This window comes from Papio anubis, unplaced genomic scaffold (genome assembly GCF_008728515.1).
Source record: "Papio anubis isolate 15944 unplaced genomic scaffold, Panubis1.0 scaffold165, whole genome shotgun sequence".
NCBI lineage: Eukaryota > Metazoa > Chordata > Mammalia > Primates > Cercopithecidae > Papio > Papio anubis.
The window spans coordinates 27,205-45,408 of NW_022161635.1; the positions used below are offsets into that span (position 1 = coordinate 27,205).

The following is an 18,204-nucleotide window of genomic DNA, read 5'->3' on the forward strand; positions in this document are numbered from 1 at the left end:
AAAGCAGGATTTATTACAGACTTTATAATTGGATACAAGCATGAGAGGTCCTCAAAATCAAAGATGAGCCAGTAGGATATAGTTTAAATAGAGCCTCTCTGACCACAGCTCCAGAGAGCCCAAAGCAATTTGTGGTATTGTGGCCACATGCCACTACTTCAAGTCAATTTCCCACAACTTGGCATTTCAGTTTCCTGACCACTATCCAAAACAAGGGTGGATTTTGTGCATTAAACTTCCCTTGCTTCATCATAGCTAGGTTTTTGAAGAGAGATAAAAAGCGGTGTATAAAAATAAGTGGGGATTTAGAGCTGATGATTTTGTGTATTGTTGAAGTATTGATGATGAGAAGTGTCAAACAACCAAGTCCCATCTTGGCTCCAGTGTTTTTGGGACAGTTTGGCTCAGTCTTGTTAGGATCGGGATCAAGAATGTCCCAGGTACAGATTCTAGGGCCAATTTCTAATACTTATCAAATACACACACATATACATATATGCATATACATGTATCTAAATAAAGAGGTGTGTGTGTATGTTCTTTGTGTATGTAGAGAGACAGAGAGGCAAAAAGAGAGACCACCTTAGCTCTAATTTATGGGATCAAATCTAATCCTGACAGATCAAATTGTAGTAGAAGTTATAAATCATACTTCTTATCTTACAATGGACTAGCATCACCTACTATATTTTAACTCCTTTATGAATGTACTTATAGTTACTAATAATAATAGGAAAAGCTAATATTCATTAAGCTTTTATAATGTGTTAGGAATTCTTAGAGCTTTATAGGCATGTATTCACTCCTCATACAATCCTATGAGGTAGAACTATAATTTTCTTCATTTTTAAAATGAGGGAACTGAGGCACTAGAAGACGAAGTTACTTGCCCAAGATTATGGAGCTAGTAAGTGGTAGAACAGGACCTGAATCCATGTATCTATAGAGCCAGCCTAGTGGCAAAGAGGCACCCCCTCTATAGATCTCCCCAATGTTCTTCCTTTTCTTACTCAAAATTAACCAATTCTAATTGATCAGGTTACATGAGATTATATTGTAGTCCATGTCTTACAGAGAAAAACATTTCTAAGAAACCAAATCAAATCAAGAAGAAAATGAACCACATTTATTATAATTTGAAAACATAAAAGTTAAACAGATTAAACAGCTAAGCTGTCCCATTTGAAACAGATGTCACAAATCATAAGCAGTTAAGAGCAAGATATCTATTGCACTGCTGAAATTTTAAAACAAACAAAAATGATTACTGGAAACAAAGGTTTGGATGAAATTATTTCATTAAAATGTAAACTCTCATCTTACCTCACATATAAGGAAATGGGTACAACTGTATTGAGAATAATAATATATGACCAGAATGTTAAGAATCCGGAGAACACAGAGCTCTTCTCTCCTTCATTCCAAAAGAGGAAAGTTCTAAATTGGTCCCCAATTTGACTCTCCCAGATTGAATTTCCTATTGCAAGAATAATTCCCAAGCATATCAGAAACCCAAAAATCTGAAATAAGATAGAAGTCTGGTTAAGGTTAACTTGAACCCAAAATTAGTCATATCAACATGATCTAATTATGCGTCTAACTCCAAGAAATAGTCATTTGAAAAGCAAGTATGCAAACCTCTTCTTACCATTAGTCATATGAATAAAATTTCAAATTTTTATGTCAGGAACTCAGCTAAATATTTTACATACATTTTCTCACTGAATCTGCCCATTGACGCTCTAAGATGGGAACAGTCATTATTCCCACTTTACAGTTTAAAAACAAAGTAAAATAGAAGCACCATAAAGACTATGTAACTTGTCTATGTTCACATAGTTAACAACTTCACATCCTCAATTTGTGGTAAGTAGGTATATTTAGGTGGCTTAATTAAAGGAGACCATATGCACTGATTTGTCCTGGATGGCCCCAGTTTACAACCATTGTCCAGATGTAATAGTAATCATGTTGCATTTCACCTTCAAAAGTGTCCTGTTTGGATGATAAATTATATGGCCACCCAAGGCATAAATGCAAAAGAAAATATCAGTGATAAAGAACAATTTCAGACTAACCAAGTCTCTTGGCTATAGATCTGGCTACACAATCCTTACTTGAGGTCAACAAGAAATGTAAGGATAACTAAAATACTTCATGACATGTATACTTTACTTTTAGGATACAAATGTGGGAAGCAACTTGAAAACCATTAGCAGACACTTACATTGTTATTAGTAACAGAATTAGAAAAACACATATTTGTAGGTATAACAACTAGAGAGACAACAAGGTCAATCTACAGTGGGTCTAAAACCCTTCCTGGGAAAGGAAAGGCCACAGACTCAGTGAACATGGTTAAGACCTGAGTTGAAGAAGATGTTGCGGAGACTTTGTTCAGCTGAGTGTCACACTATGTTGGGAGCTGAGACCAGCCAATGTAGAGGGAAGAGTAGGGCTAGAGAACAGAAATGGATTTTTCCTCTATTTCCTTTTTCTTCCAAGAAAGAATATTCAGAAATTCTAGAGCTGCTTTCTTCCTTATTCCATAATATGGGCATGTAAGAATAGGTGTATAAGAAGAAAAGATTGGGAAAAGTCTGATTTAAAGTATATTAGAAAACCATATATGAGAGAAAAGTAGGACTGTGAATCCCCAAAACTTCTATGACTTTGGTACCTATATTATAGTATCCTCTTTAATGGCTGAGACTACAAATTAATTAAACATGACTTTAGAGCATTAAAATTTAATGTAAAATACATTAAATGCCATAATTTAAGAATTGATTTGGCTTATAACTCCCCAGTGGGTCATCCTATTTTCTAGCATGAAAGATAGGGTCAGTTTGCTCTGTGGTGGGTAGACACACCCTGCATGCCCTGAAGTGGAGTCAGGGCTATTTAAATGAGAAATTCCTTGGGGGCAGAAGGGTAACAAACCCTTATGGGCATGTCTTCTTGGTCTCATAGGCTCTGTATGAAGGTGACTGGTATTGCTGGAGAAAACCCCAGGTCTGCAGGTGATACTGAAAGTAAAACACAAAGCCGGGCCAATATTTTGTGCACAGCAAGTGCTAATTTCCTTCTTTCCTTATTCAGAGTACAACTATTACATATCAGGTAAGCAAATACATATTGAGCTCAGATTCTTTATGATTGTGAGCCTGTGATAGGGTACATGTGAAAACATGGTTTGAAGTCACAGTCTTTATATTTTAAAGTGGCTGTCTTCGAATTTTACCCCTATACAAGCAGACAAAGTAGTATTACACAAAGACTAGATATTATATCAATAATAAGAGGTAGCACAGGCTTAACTGACAAAAGGATGGAATGTAAGGAATATCTGAATATTTTTGGTAATCGGGTGGTAGAGAAGATCATTTCAAAAGAATCAGAAGTAAAAAAACAAACAAACAAAACAGTTAATAAGAGAAAGATAATCATGAGCTAAGGAGGTTAGAGGTCTCTGTGAAGGAGGAGAACTGTGAGGTGGGGCTCAAAGGATTCATAACCAGAACCACCTACATAATTTTCAGGGTTCAGTGCAAAATGAAAATGTGGGACCTTCTGTTCTAAAAGTATTAAGAATTTCTAGATGGCAACAGAAGTTCAATAAACCAAACATAAGGCCCTCTGAGTGTGGGGCCCTGTGTGGTTACACAGATTACACGCCCATGAAGCCAGCCTTGCCCACCATAAGCTATGTATAGAGGATCTGAAAAAAAGTAAGATAACAAAAACATCAAACTGCCTTAAAAACTATGTTTGGTTTTCCAAAAACAAATCCTTGGGATATGGGGAATTTGCAAGACCATGAATACTTCCATAAACACTAACCTACCTCTCATGATAAATTCTACCACTGATTGAGAAATTAGCATAATCTAGAAAATAGAAGGCAGTGTAACTGAGCCTCAAATGCAAAATCCCCAAAAACAAACTCCACAAGGAGAATATAGGCTTCTTAAAGAATTCCCAGCAAGATACAGTAAATATATTAAGATAACAATGACTAGTGATATTGCCTAGTTTTGTAACTTACCCATAGTACTAGAGTATTCATCAATCTATCAATGCTTGTCCTTTTAAACTTTGTCTTACCACTATTCTGCATTAGTTTAGTGTCAGGGCCTGCAAAAACAAAAAAAGTAAATAACTTTGAAATGATATGATTATGTATTCTTATTCTTATTATTGCTCACATCAAATGTCTCTGAAAGAAAAAAATATATATTTTTCACAATAATTTAACTTTTATTAAGAGCAAGGGCCATTAAATTGTATACGATTCTCAACAATTAGGTTAACAACAATCCTGGAAACTGCAAGAGATGTGGTCTTCTTAGACCAGGATATATACAGTTAGAACTTGTAGTTGATAGGTTTAAGTAAAGCTATTTTTTCAAAGTCTATGCACAAATAGGCTTCTAGTTTGACATAGTTAAAGATAACACAGTCAAGAAAAGTGAGGAATAATTTGGAAATATTAAAAAGAATGCAGCAACAAACACAATTCAGAACACTAAGGTAAAAAATGGAAAAATAAGAAATCAAATTCTAGATCTGTTTCCCAAAAAGATTTGAGAGGTCCCTTTGAAGGAGAAACTAGAATAGCCCCCAAAATACATAAGCAAGTAATTTAAACCTTTATTGTGTATCATATACTGCATGTATATAACATGTAATTTTTGCAAAGATGAGAACTGTCTTAAACGTTGTGTTAGATTTATTTCAGGTAATTACATTATCCCATGATAAGTGCCTTGTTCCCAGAATTCTAAGCATATAATCAACTGCTTTAGAAGTGGGTTATCAGATGATGAACAAATAAAAATATTGAAAAATATTGTTAAAGAAATTCCTTGTGGACAGAGAAAACGCTAAATAAAAGCAATTAAGTTTTAATTAAAGCTAATTTCTCTAGTGTTTCCTCTCCATGTAGTCTTCTCATGATTTTCAATCCATAGAGCCATTTAATATAGGAGAAAGGGGGAAATTAAAGAAAGGAGAAAAGGGAGGCACACCCAAAATTATATACCACTCCAGAAGTCAGGGAAGGATAGGCACATCCTTAAAAGACTTTCCTTTATGTAAGAGAAAAACAGAAGCAATAATTGAGGTTTCATAACAATTCATTGTCTTAAGTTGGAAATTGCATCCCAGTGTCCTATTCCTAGCTACTGCTGTGTATAGGAGACCACCCACATTTTCTCAGAATCATTTATTAAAATCATATGAACATTGAGGATGGGAAATATTTCTTTTATGGTAAAGATCACAAAGGCCAAATAGTCTGCAACCATAGCACCCTGAACATACTTGATCTCATCTGATCTCAGAAGCTAAGCTAAGCAGGTCAGGCCTGGTTAGTACTTGGATGGGAGACTGCCTGGGGATACTTGGTGCTGTAGGCTTTAAAAAAAAAACACATAAAGTTTGTGGTTGCTAAAAACTGAAATAAGGAAAGACCAGTTAGGTGCTGAAAATGTACATTTCATTAAGCACACAAATGCACACAGACTAATAAGGAATCCTCTTTATGAATTGTTAAGCACTTATGTAAATATAACCACAAGTGTTTATATGCACATCTCTTCTTCTCATTGTCAAAGACCCTGAAAGAATTTTCTGCACTCAACAGCCTCTGTTTTCTTATCTCCCACTCGTTACTCAACCTAGTCTCTGGGCCAATCACAACACCAAAACAGATCTGGTGTTATCATCAATATCCTCCATAACTTCTTGACCACTCAGCAATCTTTGACACTGTTGACTATTCCATCTTTTTGAAACATACTCTCCCTTTAGCTTCTGTGTTATAATGTTCTCCTGCTTTCCTTCCTACCTCTTTGGTAGCTCCTTTCCTGTCTTCCGTGATACTTACCCTCCTTTCCCTTTACCCACTTACTAAAGACTGAGAATCCTTAAGACGCAGGCATAGGTCACCTTATCTTCTTACTCAATCTTCCCTGGACAATGTCACCTAAGACCGTAGCTTTAAGACTAATAGTTTTAATAATATAGACAAGATGTGTATCCCCAGCTCATGCTGTTCCTCTGAGCTCTAAATCCATATATTTAAACCTACGTATTGTGTTTCCTGTATATTTCCATCTGGATTCTTCTAAGGCTTCTCAAGTGGCCCTTGTCCAATCTAGCTTACAATCTTTCTCCAAGCTTCTCATCTCAGTATCATCACCATCCGTCCAGTTGTGAAGATTGGAAGAAACCTCGGTCATAGTGGATAACTTTATCATCCTCACCTTCAAACCTGGTCATCAAAGGTTGTCAATTCAACTTTCTAAAAGCCTTCTGAATTTATCTACTTCCCTTTCCTTTCACAATCTCCGCCCTAATCTAAGGGACTGTCATCTCTCAACTGTAAAAACCTAGAAACTTTGTCTCCCTGCATCCACTCTGCCCCCAAAACTAACCAATATTTTTCCTCCTCCCCAACCCCAGGACCTGCTGTCTATTTACAAACATTACAAACAGTTTTGGCAAGATTAAGCCTTTCACAATTAACACATATATACCCACCTGTTTGACAACTTACAATGGTGTCCCGAAGCTCTTAGGATAAAGATCAAAATTCTGGATACTGACCACAAGGTCTACCAGCGTGATCTAGCCCCTATCCATGTCTCCAGTCCCATATCCATCTGTGTTCTCCATACCCCATACTGGTCTTCTTTTTTGACCTCACTTTCCTTACTCCTGCCACAGGGCCTTGGCCATTGATATGATTTTGGCTTGAGATGAATACCTCTTTCTCTCTCCTACCATACTGAAAATCATACGAGTGAAGGTACTACATTTGCTTTTGTTCACATTTTTAATCCCCAATGAGTAAGTAGGATAATGCCCAGCATATAGTAGACATTCAATAAATAATTTGTAAGTAAATTAATTTTTAAGTAAATTAATTTTTTGAACATCTACATTTCACCTATTATCTCAACTAATGCTTACAACAAACTAACAAATTAGGGACTATTATCCTCAGTTCAATAATAATGAAACTGAGTTTAAAGAATTGAAATTGTGTGAGATTTCTCATCTAGTAAGTGTCAGTGTGAGAATTTGAACCTCGATGTAAGTAATTCTAAAGTTCTTGGTCTTTACTATTTTCTAAAACTATATGAAATAGTCAACCAATATCTAAGACTGTGTCTTATTCAGGATCCTAAAAGGAAATAGATGACACATCGAACAAAGATAATTGGAGGAGGTTTATTTATAAAGGAACTCTTCACAGAAAGCGTAGGTGGGGGCCGGGCGCGGTGGCTCAAGCCTGTAATCCCAGCACTTTGGGAGGCCGAGACGGGCGGATCATGAGGTCAGGAGATCGAGACCATCCTGGCTAACACGGTGAAACCCCGTCTCTATTAAGAAATAGAAAAAACTAGCCGGGCGAGGTGGCGGGCGCCTGTAGTCCCAGCTACTCGGGAGGCTGAGGCCGGAGAATGGCGTGAACCCGGGAGGCGGAGCTTGCAGTGAGCTGAGATCCGGCCACTGCACTCCAGCCTGGGTGACAGAGCGAGACTCCGTCTCAAAAAAAAAAAAAAAAAAAAGAAAGCGTAGGTGGGATTATAGGGGAAACAAAAGGTTAGTGCATTAACGAAGGGCATGTAGCAATCAAGCTGTTTCTCCATCTGAGCCAGAAGGGACGAAGGGAAAGAATGGCTACTGGACTCTAAGGGAAAGAGGTGATAGGAATTTGCAGCCCTTAGAGTAAGAGTGGCCTTCTGCTGATAGATCTGGCCAGCCTGAAGTTACCATACAAGAATGCAGCCTGAAGGAGTAAATACCTTGACTGTAATCTCCTTTCTCCTTTTGATCTCATCCTAGGGAGCCCTGAGACAAAGCCCAACCAGAAGCAGAAGTACAAGGTAACCTGTTAATATAAACCACACAAGTAAGCCTCCTAGGGCAGAAAGAAGGGTGGAAAAAGGTGAGAGGAAATCTGGAGAGGCAGACAGAAGACATCTAGGACAAAAATGCACTGTGCACTCAAGATGGTACAGACTCCTAGAGACTGTTTAAATGAATATAATTCCTGCCCTCAGAAACAAGATTTTCTCCTCTCTTAAGCGTAAAGAAGGCATTACCAGGGAAGTGTAGCCTAGCTGTTAATATATATTAGACCTTCATAAATAATACGTTTGTAAAGCAAACCATATCTGTGTCATCTATATTCCTTGCACAATTCCTAGTGGTAGGTATAACTAGAGTAATAATACAGAAAGAATACTTAATAATTCATTGGATATTTTTCATTAGACCTAGGTGTTGACCTGGAACTAGTTCCCCAACTAAATGTCTTAAGACTTAGAGGTTTTGCGACATCCATTTGTACATCTCTGACACTGACGAAGCCAACCACTAATTCTTCTGTTTGCCAGCATTCTAAGAAAGCTTTCTACCAACATTTGTAACCAGACTAAAGTCAATGCAGGCATGCTCTGCTTTACAAATATCCACTTGATAAGGTCCCCTGCAAGTGAATACCGTGGCCAAATCACAAGAGAAGGGAGTATTCCCCCTCTCCCTGCTGCCTGCTGCCTGCTGCCAAAGTCCAGAGAGCACTAAGTTTTTCCAACTCTCAGCCTAGAGAGCAGGCTGGGTGCTCTGAATTAAATTTGAAAGGAGGGAGAAGCAGAAAAGGAAAGAAAATAACATTTGTCAAGCATCCTTTTCCATATGCATTATCTCATTGAGCACTTAAAATGACTCTAATGTACTCATTATTATCCCCATGTTACAGCAGAAAAAAAACTAAAGCTTAGGAAGTGTAAGTAACCAAAGCTTACAGTCCTATAGCTGGTAAAAATAATAATAATAATAACAATAAATAAAAAAAATAGTAATAAATCCAAACTCAGGTCTGCCCAATCGAAATTCTGTGAACTTTCTGTTACAATTCCTTGGAGGGAGGCCTGTTCAACTTACCAGCCAACTTCCATGTTTTTCAGAGCATTTTCCCATAAAGGAACCTTACAAAGAAGAACTTGGCCTCTCAGTAGTTCACAACAGCTGCCCTAGCATGAAACATTGCAGCTGAACTTGAGTCCTGAATTAGCCATTCCAAACAAGATCACAGAAACACAAAGTTTGGGGCTTTATCCCATCCATAGGATGAAGCACTTCTATCTCTATGATGACAGGAAGCAAGTCAGGAGGGTATTTCCCATCAGAAGACCACGAAATTTCCCCATCATTAAGTAGGAAGTTAAAGGAATGTTCATGGACAAGCTTAGCTCTCTCTTTATCTGCGTAACGAAATATATGATCATATGTTTATTTCCCCAACTAAAACATAAAAGCTCATTTCTAGGGATTTCCCAGGTCTTTACAACGGCAGTGCCCCAAGCAGCAAGAGCACTGATAACACTGACAGCTGACAGTATTTAGAGGAATTGGGAGAACAATTCTAGGTTTGGAACACTTCTAAGATTTTAATGAACACTTTGTTGTTGTTGAGGAAGGTCAGTTAAGAAAAACATTCCAATTTTGATTGCACATAGTCAAGAGGCCCAAAACACATCTTAATTTGGTGTCACAATAAACAGGACTTTTAAAATCAAGGGCTGGCAATTGAAGCCATGAGTACAATTTGAGTGGCTTTATGAAATGGTGCTACTGTAAGCTTTCTTAGCAAGAGAGGGCCACCTTGGGCCTACATAAATAAAGCAGAGAAAAGAAATATGGTGGGCAAGAAGAGTAAGAGGCACCTCCCCCTACCCTACCCACCCCCATCATGCACAGTCTTTCCAGAACCCACTCTCCTATTTACGAACAGTGGAAAAAGTTATGGAGTATAAACAGAAATGATTACAGGATCAAGAAGCCTTTTCCAAAAGGTCTGCTTGACCTTTGCAAACTACAAAATTAACTGCACAGCCAGGGGCTTTCTTTCATACTCTTACCCACTTTAAAGGCAGATTCATACATAAAATGACAAAGGTGATTAAGATGGGGTTAATAAAGAAAAATTAAGCAGTAGGTATCTAGCACCCACTGTCTAGTTAAAACTCCAGCATCTTTAAGAATAAGATGGCAGTAGTTCCTCATACAGCACGGCCACCTGTACTCTTTTCAGAGCAATGGTGTTTTCTCCTGGTGTCCTACAATCTGAAGCCAGCTCCAGAGCACTACTTCGCATGGAATGAAAGCACTGTGCTCATCAGAACTTGGAGAATCGTAGACTGTGCTAGTGTACGTTGCAGGAAAGGTTCCCATAGAGCTAGGTCACATGCTGTACCTGCAAAAATAACCATTCCAAAACACCAGCTGGTATTTCTCAGGATGCAGCCTCTCAGGATTATCTTCTCATTGTTGAGGGAGTGCTTGCTGTCTTTCCAAGAAAGGATTCCCATGAATTTATCTAACTTGTTGTTAGGCGCCTCACAGACAACAATCCCTGGAAAATAAAAAAACAAAACAAACCTCTTTACGACTCACCCAAAATTCTCTTCAGAAGCCCACAGCACTGTTTTACCACTGTTTCCCTTTAACAGCACGGGGTTACATACACAGAATTGTGCTAGAAAAAATAAGCTGGGAGGTAGAGAAATGGAAAGCCATCAACTATTTTGAAACACAGTTTTCTGTACTGTCCAAATAAAAATTTTAAAAAAAGAAAACAAATAACAATAGAAATCTTAAGAGCCATGGGATATTTTTTCTTTTAAAAAAAAAAAAAGAGCATATCTTTACTTCTAGTTTATAACAAATAATTTTTGAAAAGATAAAGCAGTGACTGTCCTAAAAGTTTCTCTTATTCCATCTCTTTCAGCTAAATGTGAACTTTTACACAGTTTAAAATAGCATACTTCCAGTCTCACAACAAAAGTTAACCATCTTTCTAAGCTCATAATCAGGATTTCAGAGGTCCTACTGTATTCCACCAGAAATAAACCTGGGCCTTGTTTGCCACATGTGTCTGAGAATGCGTGTGATTCCTTTCAGCTGTTCTATGCTTCTTATCTTGATTAGATTCAGAGTTATGGGGACTCTCAAAGGCACCATATAACTTGCCCCTAGAAGATGTTTCTAGTTTCTTTAATTCCAAACCAAAGGCATGCCCACTCCAAATCAACGAATCAATTCGTTCCATTATTTCAATATGAAAATATACATTTAGGATGGGGGTTCTCTAGATAGAAAAAGAAACCACAAAGAATCTTTCACGGACCCTATCACAAAACATAACTATTAGATTAATATACATATCCACTGCAAAAGGTGAGGAAAAATTATTATACATAATGAGTACAAAGACACGAAAGAACAGAATGGAGGGAGAGAGGAACAGAGGGAGGAAGGAAAAAAGAGAGGGGAGATATGAAAAAGGAAGCTGTGGTTAGATCCAGTCAGGATTTGAGTCGGAGTTGGGGGTGAGATTAGTACCTACAAAGTTCTCTCTCTCAAAAACAAACAAACAAAAATACATTCACATTTAATCAGAAGTCAAAAGGGCAAGTTGAAACATAAAACGTAGCATTTGGAAAATAAAAAGGGGACTGTATCTTTAGCGCTGATTAAAGAGAAAGGGGACCAAGTAAGCCTAGAGATCTATATTACACTGACTCCATCCACTCTCCAAGCTGCCGTCTGAACTTAAAAGAGGCTTCTTAGGTGGGTCCCCTTTCTTCCTAGGATACTCCCTTTAAAACTACTAAACAGAGGTAACAGCAACCAGTTGCCACAAGGCCACTGGTCACTCCTGACCAACCAGATCACTAACAGCCCTTGCATTAAAAAAACAAAAGCAAATAAAACTGTGAAAGGAATGAGGGTCTCATGGCCTCAGGGCCGCTTTTCCAACCTCCACCTGTCTTTCCCCAGTATAACAAAAGTACTGCCTAAAGCCTTTCCACTCAGGCACTCACTGGCAGTTTCCCAGACATCCCTATTTCCCACTGCTAAATAGAGACTACTGGCAGGAGGATTTGGATAAGACAAATAACCTTGCCAAGGGAAGGGGCTGAATTCTGGTTAGCTCCATTATGGCCTTTCACTGATAGTAAAAAGTAAATTAAAACCGATTTAAACTGGCTCAAGATGTTTGGACAACTATGTTGTAGATGGGGAGACATTTTCAGAATTCAATATCTTTTCTTCTTGACCAATTTTCACTCTGAATTGTAAAATCTTGAATTGGCTATCACCAGCAAAATCTACATAAAATAACAGGTTAACAGTAACACTTAAAGTTTATTTCAGATTCTTGACCCAAGACTCAATTTCTCAGGCTTCAAACTGAGCCACTTAAAAAAAAAAAAAAAAAAAAATGTGCTTTGGGCAAAAACAACATGATATGCAATCCCTGCCAAAAGGAATATAAAAAACAGGTTCATTTGATCATTTCTATTGTCGTAAGCAAAGACTGACATGGAGGCAAATACAGCCTTAAACACGTTGGCTCGCTCCTCGCTGGCCTCACACCAAGGGTGTGGTTCTAGACAGGAACAGGCAGTAGGGCCAAGGGGTACTGCCTGGGTTCTTGGAGGCTAAGCCCCAATTCAGCCTTTCTCAAAGAGTGTGGTCTCGGTGATGTAAGTTCTAAATACAGGCCCCAGTCAAAACAAAATGGTGGGAACAAAGCCAAACTACATTTGTTTTTATCATTAGAAGTGCTCGGCTTCCCCTTTTTAAGCTCTATTAGCATAAAACACACACTTCCCAATTTCTTTTGTACCACTTTCCAAAAGGGATGAACAGATTCCTTTGAAGGGAGCACTGTATTCACCTTTGTATTCCTATAAACTATTATACTATCTACATAATAGGATCTTTGTCGAAGAGATGGATAGAAAAAATTTCAGATGATTTCAAGAGAGAGGTTAAGAGATGAGATGGATATGAGAGCAGATCTAAGAAAAATGGACAAAGTAGGTATATTTCCATGATAGTGATGAAGGACTAGAAAACCAAATAGCCGAGGCACAACAGGCGGGGCTTAGTTTCTGGCCTAAATCTAACGGGAGCCGAGTAGATCGGAGAGTACTGAAAACAGGTGGGAGCATTAAAGTGCATTAGAAGCAGCCAAAATGAGAGCCTAGCCATGAAGCATAACAAGGATGAGGGGAAAGCTCTCTTAGGACCCTTCTTCCTTTTGCTAGTTCAATCAGAGAAGAGAAAGAGGATGTAAATGGTCAGTTTGACAATTGATGAGGAAACAGTTTAGGAAAAAATCACATCATTTCTCACATAGTCATTTATTGAATACATATTTGGAGCACAAAGTCATCTTTAATGGGCAATAATAAAGCTGGAAGAAAATCACGTCAATAATGAAGTGTAAATACAATCAAACTAGCTGCTCATATCTGTTTGCCCCTCTGAAGAGAAGACAGGAAAGCAGATTGCAATCTATCCATTTGACACTCACACAGAAATACTCTAGACCCACACTGAAAAAAATCTACAGGATCTCATTCTGGACCTTCCTAAGCATTCTAGATTTAGTCAGCCGGATTGTTGGTTAATTACCAACTTGACAGACTTCTCGAGTTAAGTATTAACCTCAAAGAGAAAGTCTGCAGCTTATCATAAACATGGAACTCAGTGCCCAATATTCTATGATTTTCCAGAGAAGCTGGCTTCATCTCTTTGTGTACATTATTAATAGAAATAGTTACTGATTATCTGAACTGCAACTCTTCCATAAGACAAATTATCCAGCAAATAAAACATCAATATTGCTGTTCAAGAATTTCTCTAGCCAAGAGTTTCTTAGCATTTTAGAGATTGCCCACTACTGTTTGCCCTGAAGATTGTGACAAATATTTATTTATTTTCTTAGAAAGAAGAGTGTCACCTTCCTATTTTCTAAAGCTTCTTTACTCTTCAACTGTCAAGGTTCACCCATCCATCATTACCATAATGGCATGTCGGCACCAGCAGTAAAGATTCCGCCTTTACGTGGAATCTATGCCTCATGCGTCAGCTGTGCTGTTGGGGTGTGCTCCTGTCCAGGTGAATAGGAAAGCTATCTGGTAAGCAAAAAAACTCACAAGATGCTAACCAAGCTATTTTATTTTTTTAACCAAAAAGAGATGCTTATTTTTCCATGTTTTAATTACACACATGCTATTCTTTAGAAAGAACCACAAAATATACAAGGATTCCTGAATAAAGAGTCAACCTTTCCCTGGTTCAGAATTCAGCATTAACAGTCATACAAAATATGTAAACTTGTCAGGAGTTGCAGAAAACAGATCTCAGTTCAGTCAGTAACAATATGCAAAAGATTCTTAAACACATTTCGACAATTTACATCCGGGGATTTCCCCAAGGAATAAGAATGTCCAGTTTACATAATAATAATTGACAAGTATTTCAGTTACTTGTTTATAAAAGCTTTTCAATTCCCATAAGACTTTAACATGAAAATCAAGGCCCACTCAATCTCTTTTTATATTATATTTGATCTACAATGTTAGATCAAGTTATGTATCTTTTCTTACAAAATTCAAGAGACCATAAATCATTTTTTTCTGATGTTTGAAATGTATAAAAATATTTGCATGAGAACTTTTCAAATAAATGGATTTACCTGCCAAAACCCAACTCTCTTGTGTGCACTGATCTCTACATTTGGCCAAGTCTTCTATAAACTCTTGTCAGGGATCTTGACATTCAAAATCACTGAGAACATTGCTACGTTTTAAAAATATGATGACCTCATCCTTGTCCTGGATGGACTTGATCTCTGGTAATTAATTTTGTACCTTCAGGTTTAGAATATTTTAAAATTTCATTTATTTCCCTAATCAGGAGCTAAGCTCTTGTGCTAATTTTCCCTAACTTTCCAATGCTGTCTTTCTACTTTGGTTTACAACCTGGGGTTTTGTGTCCTTTTGTGTCCTTTGTAAAATAGGCTTTGCCAAAAGTCCAGGGTTCATAGTCTGGCTTCTCCACTTAACAGCCATATGACACTGGGAAAGTTAATCAATTTACCTTGGTCTCAGATTCTTTATCCATAAATTGAGCTAACAATAATCTCTTCCTTCAAGAGTTGTAAGGGTTTAACAAGATAATGTGTGCAATTACTCAGCATGGTGCCTGGTACATAGGGAGCTCTTGCTCACATATCAACATCAAGTTTAGGGCCTGAGAACTTTAGGACCTTTACCTAATCAAAGGCTTCTTTAGGGATGAGACTTTTTTCAAGTCTGTCTTCTCCCCTGGGAAATAAGCTCTAAAAAAGCATGGCCTGAGCCTGACTTATTAACCACTGTATCCTAGGCTTAACAAATCCCTTGGCCTTGTGTTAAACATACATTTGCTAAATGAATAATGGGTGACTGTACACATATGGATGAAAGAAATCAGCTCACCAGAAAGACACTATCTTTGAATATAGATGCAAAAGTGAGGAGGCAGAGAGACTCACCAGAGACATCCTGAGGTTTCAACCCATCTCAGTTCTGACCCTATGTGTCCGAAACGTGGAGTCCCCAGTGGGAACTTCTCTGGGGATAGGAGTGGGAAATTCAGGTCTTTAGATACTTGGAAGATGTGCTTTTATGATTCAAGGACAGAAAACTGTAATTTGGTGCTAAAGAAAGTATTTGGCAAGTCTCAGAAGAAAAAACACACAGTAACCAGAAGCAAAAATAATGCCATACCCAGATTTGCCCAGAAGTCACAAATTAAAACATATACTTAGCACAGATAGAACATGGTAAAGAGTGTGCCTCACATATCTGTCTCATCTATTATACCTTGCCAAAGCTAGCCAGGTCATTGTCAAACATACACAATGTTGATATCTTATTTTAATTTAAACTAAAGGATGCAATATCTGGTTTTGATTCCCATGAGTCAAGAAAGTCTTTTTCCAATCACCAGAGGAAAACCTGTAATCTATTGATATTTCATTAGGACAAAGGTGAATAAAGAAGACACAAAAAAGGGAGTAGAAAAAGAACAAGGAGCAAAGGATCAAAAGAACCTGGATAATATATGGAGAGATCATTTATAATTCTACATACTTTGTTTTGCATCTTGTACTTTGGAGGTACTTAATAAAGACTTAAACCAATTACTATGGAGAGAGTGATTAAAACAAAGATAAAGAATGACAGAAAAGTGACACTGCAGGTGGAGAAAATAGCTAAGATAAAAAGTGAAGGAGGAAGATGAGATGAGAACAGTAAGCAAGAATACAGGAAGGAAAAAAAGGAAAGAGAAGAATGGTGAAATGGAGTAGTTAGAAAACCATGTGCAGATAGTGGAGTGTGTGTGTGTGTGTGTGTGTGTGTGTGTGTGATATTAAAATTGAAATGCATAAATTAGGTCTTGGAAAGAAGTGGATGGAGAAAATAACTGAAGGCCAAGGAAAGCAAGAGCAATCATGGGAAGGATTTAGGGTTTATTAACTGTCGTAACTCTTTCAAAGGCTTCCATGCCACATCTTGCATCATCCTCTTGGTCTTTAAATTTGGCTGCTAACTGGGGGGAATCTAATTTGTATATTGTTTCTAATTTATTTTCCTTCAATTCATCTATTCATTCTTCTGATGCTTTCTTAGAAACAGGAAATTATATTTTTTATTTATTAGAATAAACCCATAAAACACCCTGTTGCCTTGAACTTTAAGGTAGATTGAAATGCAGCCCAAGATTTTAAAACAAAAAAGTAAACTTAACAGAAACCTGGATTTTAGCCCAGAAGTGTACCAGCCTCATGAATTTGGCATTACATGTTTTCTGAAAAGCTGACCACAGTTTAAGTATATATAATCATAAAAAAGGGAGGCTCTGTATTGCCTTTATTGGGGAAAACAATTCTTCATTGGGGATTTGGTGAGTTGCCCATTCTGTATGAAGTAAATTCAAGTCATATCTAGTAAGTAATAATTATTAACACACCTTAAAAGTAAATTTTGTGAAGTATTTTTAAATGGCTATTTTTATATATAAGCAAGTCCTTTAACTTCTCAAGACCTGTTACCTCATGTGTAAAATCTTAGGGGAGGAAAGTGTTTTCAGCCTGAGCAAAACCACTTGTATTGGTTTAAATTTGGAGCTACTGTGTTCCAGTTTCTTACATCAGAAAGGATCTGAAGTAAAGACATTTTAAAACTACCATGCCAGCTGATCCCTCTCCCAGACACCTGCCTTCCAGGAGGATAGGATCCAGCACTCCTTCTCAGTCCTTCTCACCCCATCGTTTCACACTCCCTTCCTAGTCTCTTTACGTTAGGCCTTTCCTTTGCCCTCCCATGTCTTTTTGGGGCCTGATGCTGGTCTTCCTCTTTGCCCCACACTGGAATTTATAACTATTTATTCATTTTCTGCTATAAGAAGAAGAAAAAGCCAAGCAGGGTATGGTGGATTGAGAGTATAAGGAGTCATGCTGAAGAGAGGGATACTTAGCCCCAATCCTGTAGTTCCATGTAAGAAATCCACCTAATCCAGCCTGGCTCCTTATGCATTATCCTGGCATCGACTTACAGAGCCATGATTCTTGGAGGGTGTGGTAGAGACAGTTAATGCTCAACAAGTATTCATATTTGTTATTTCCTAGCCTCCCTTGCAGTTAAGTCAGGGCCAGGTGACAATGTTAGCCAATGAACTATAAGAGGAAGAAGAATTTAAAAACCACTGTGTCTCTTTCATCTTACCCTTTGCCCGATGCAGGGACCTCAGACGCCATTAGTCCAGATACTGTGGCTCCGTGACGGAGAAGGCCACCCAACCCACTCAGGATGTGACATGGGTAAGAATAAGCCTTTACTGTGTTTATGCCACTAAGATTGCAGGGTTGTTTATAACTGCATCATAGTGTAGCCTATCTGGGCAAACATCTAGGAAAGAATGGGACCTAAATAATTGTTAACAATCACGCTCTGCTTTTTGATGGTTAACAACACTAAAACTCATGAATTTCTACCTCTTCGTAGATCAATAGAGGTGTAAAGGTACAACTCTGCCAGGAAAGAAATGAGTAATAGTAAATTATATTTAGGTGGCCCTTTTAGGACTCCATAAATATTCAATGAGGTATTTTAAGCAAGTATTTTGATTCATGAACACAATTTACTTTTCTTGGATTCACATAACAGTAAAATTTCATTGAAAAAATTACTTAGTAGAAAATGTGTAATTTGTTTTATTCTAATCAAAATATTCCTTGGACCATTCAGTTTCCTGGCTACTCCCTGACTTAAATCTCAATTTGGA

The 18,204-nt window shown here is 37.7% G+C and overlaps 1 protein-coding gene and 1 pseudogene across 3 annotated transcripts in view; one reads left to right on the top strand and one right to left on the bottom strand.

The window, feature by feature from the left end:
• The window catches only part of LOC116272700 (probable phospholipid-transporting ATPase IM), a 144,223-nt gene that overhangs the window by 16,812 nt on the left and 109,207 nt on the right, over nucleotides 1-18,204 (bottom strand). For all 3 annotated transcript variants that reach the window (XM_031661466.1, XM_031661464.1, XM_031661465.1), the window contains 3 exons: nucleotides 10,271-10,429; nucleotides 4,049-4,137; nucleotides 1,324-1,520 (listed from right to left, as the gene is read on the bottom strand). In XM_031661466.1, coding sequence (XP_031517326.1) covers nucleotides 1,324-1,520; nucleotides 4,049-4,137; nucleotides 10,271-10,429 — 445 coding nt within the window. The remainder of the gene's footprint in view (nucleotides 1-1,323; nucleotides 1,521-4,048; nucleotides 4,138-10,270; nucleotides 10,430-18,204) is intronic.
• Nucleotides 5,298-5,420, top strand: LOC116272701 (annotated as a pseudogene).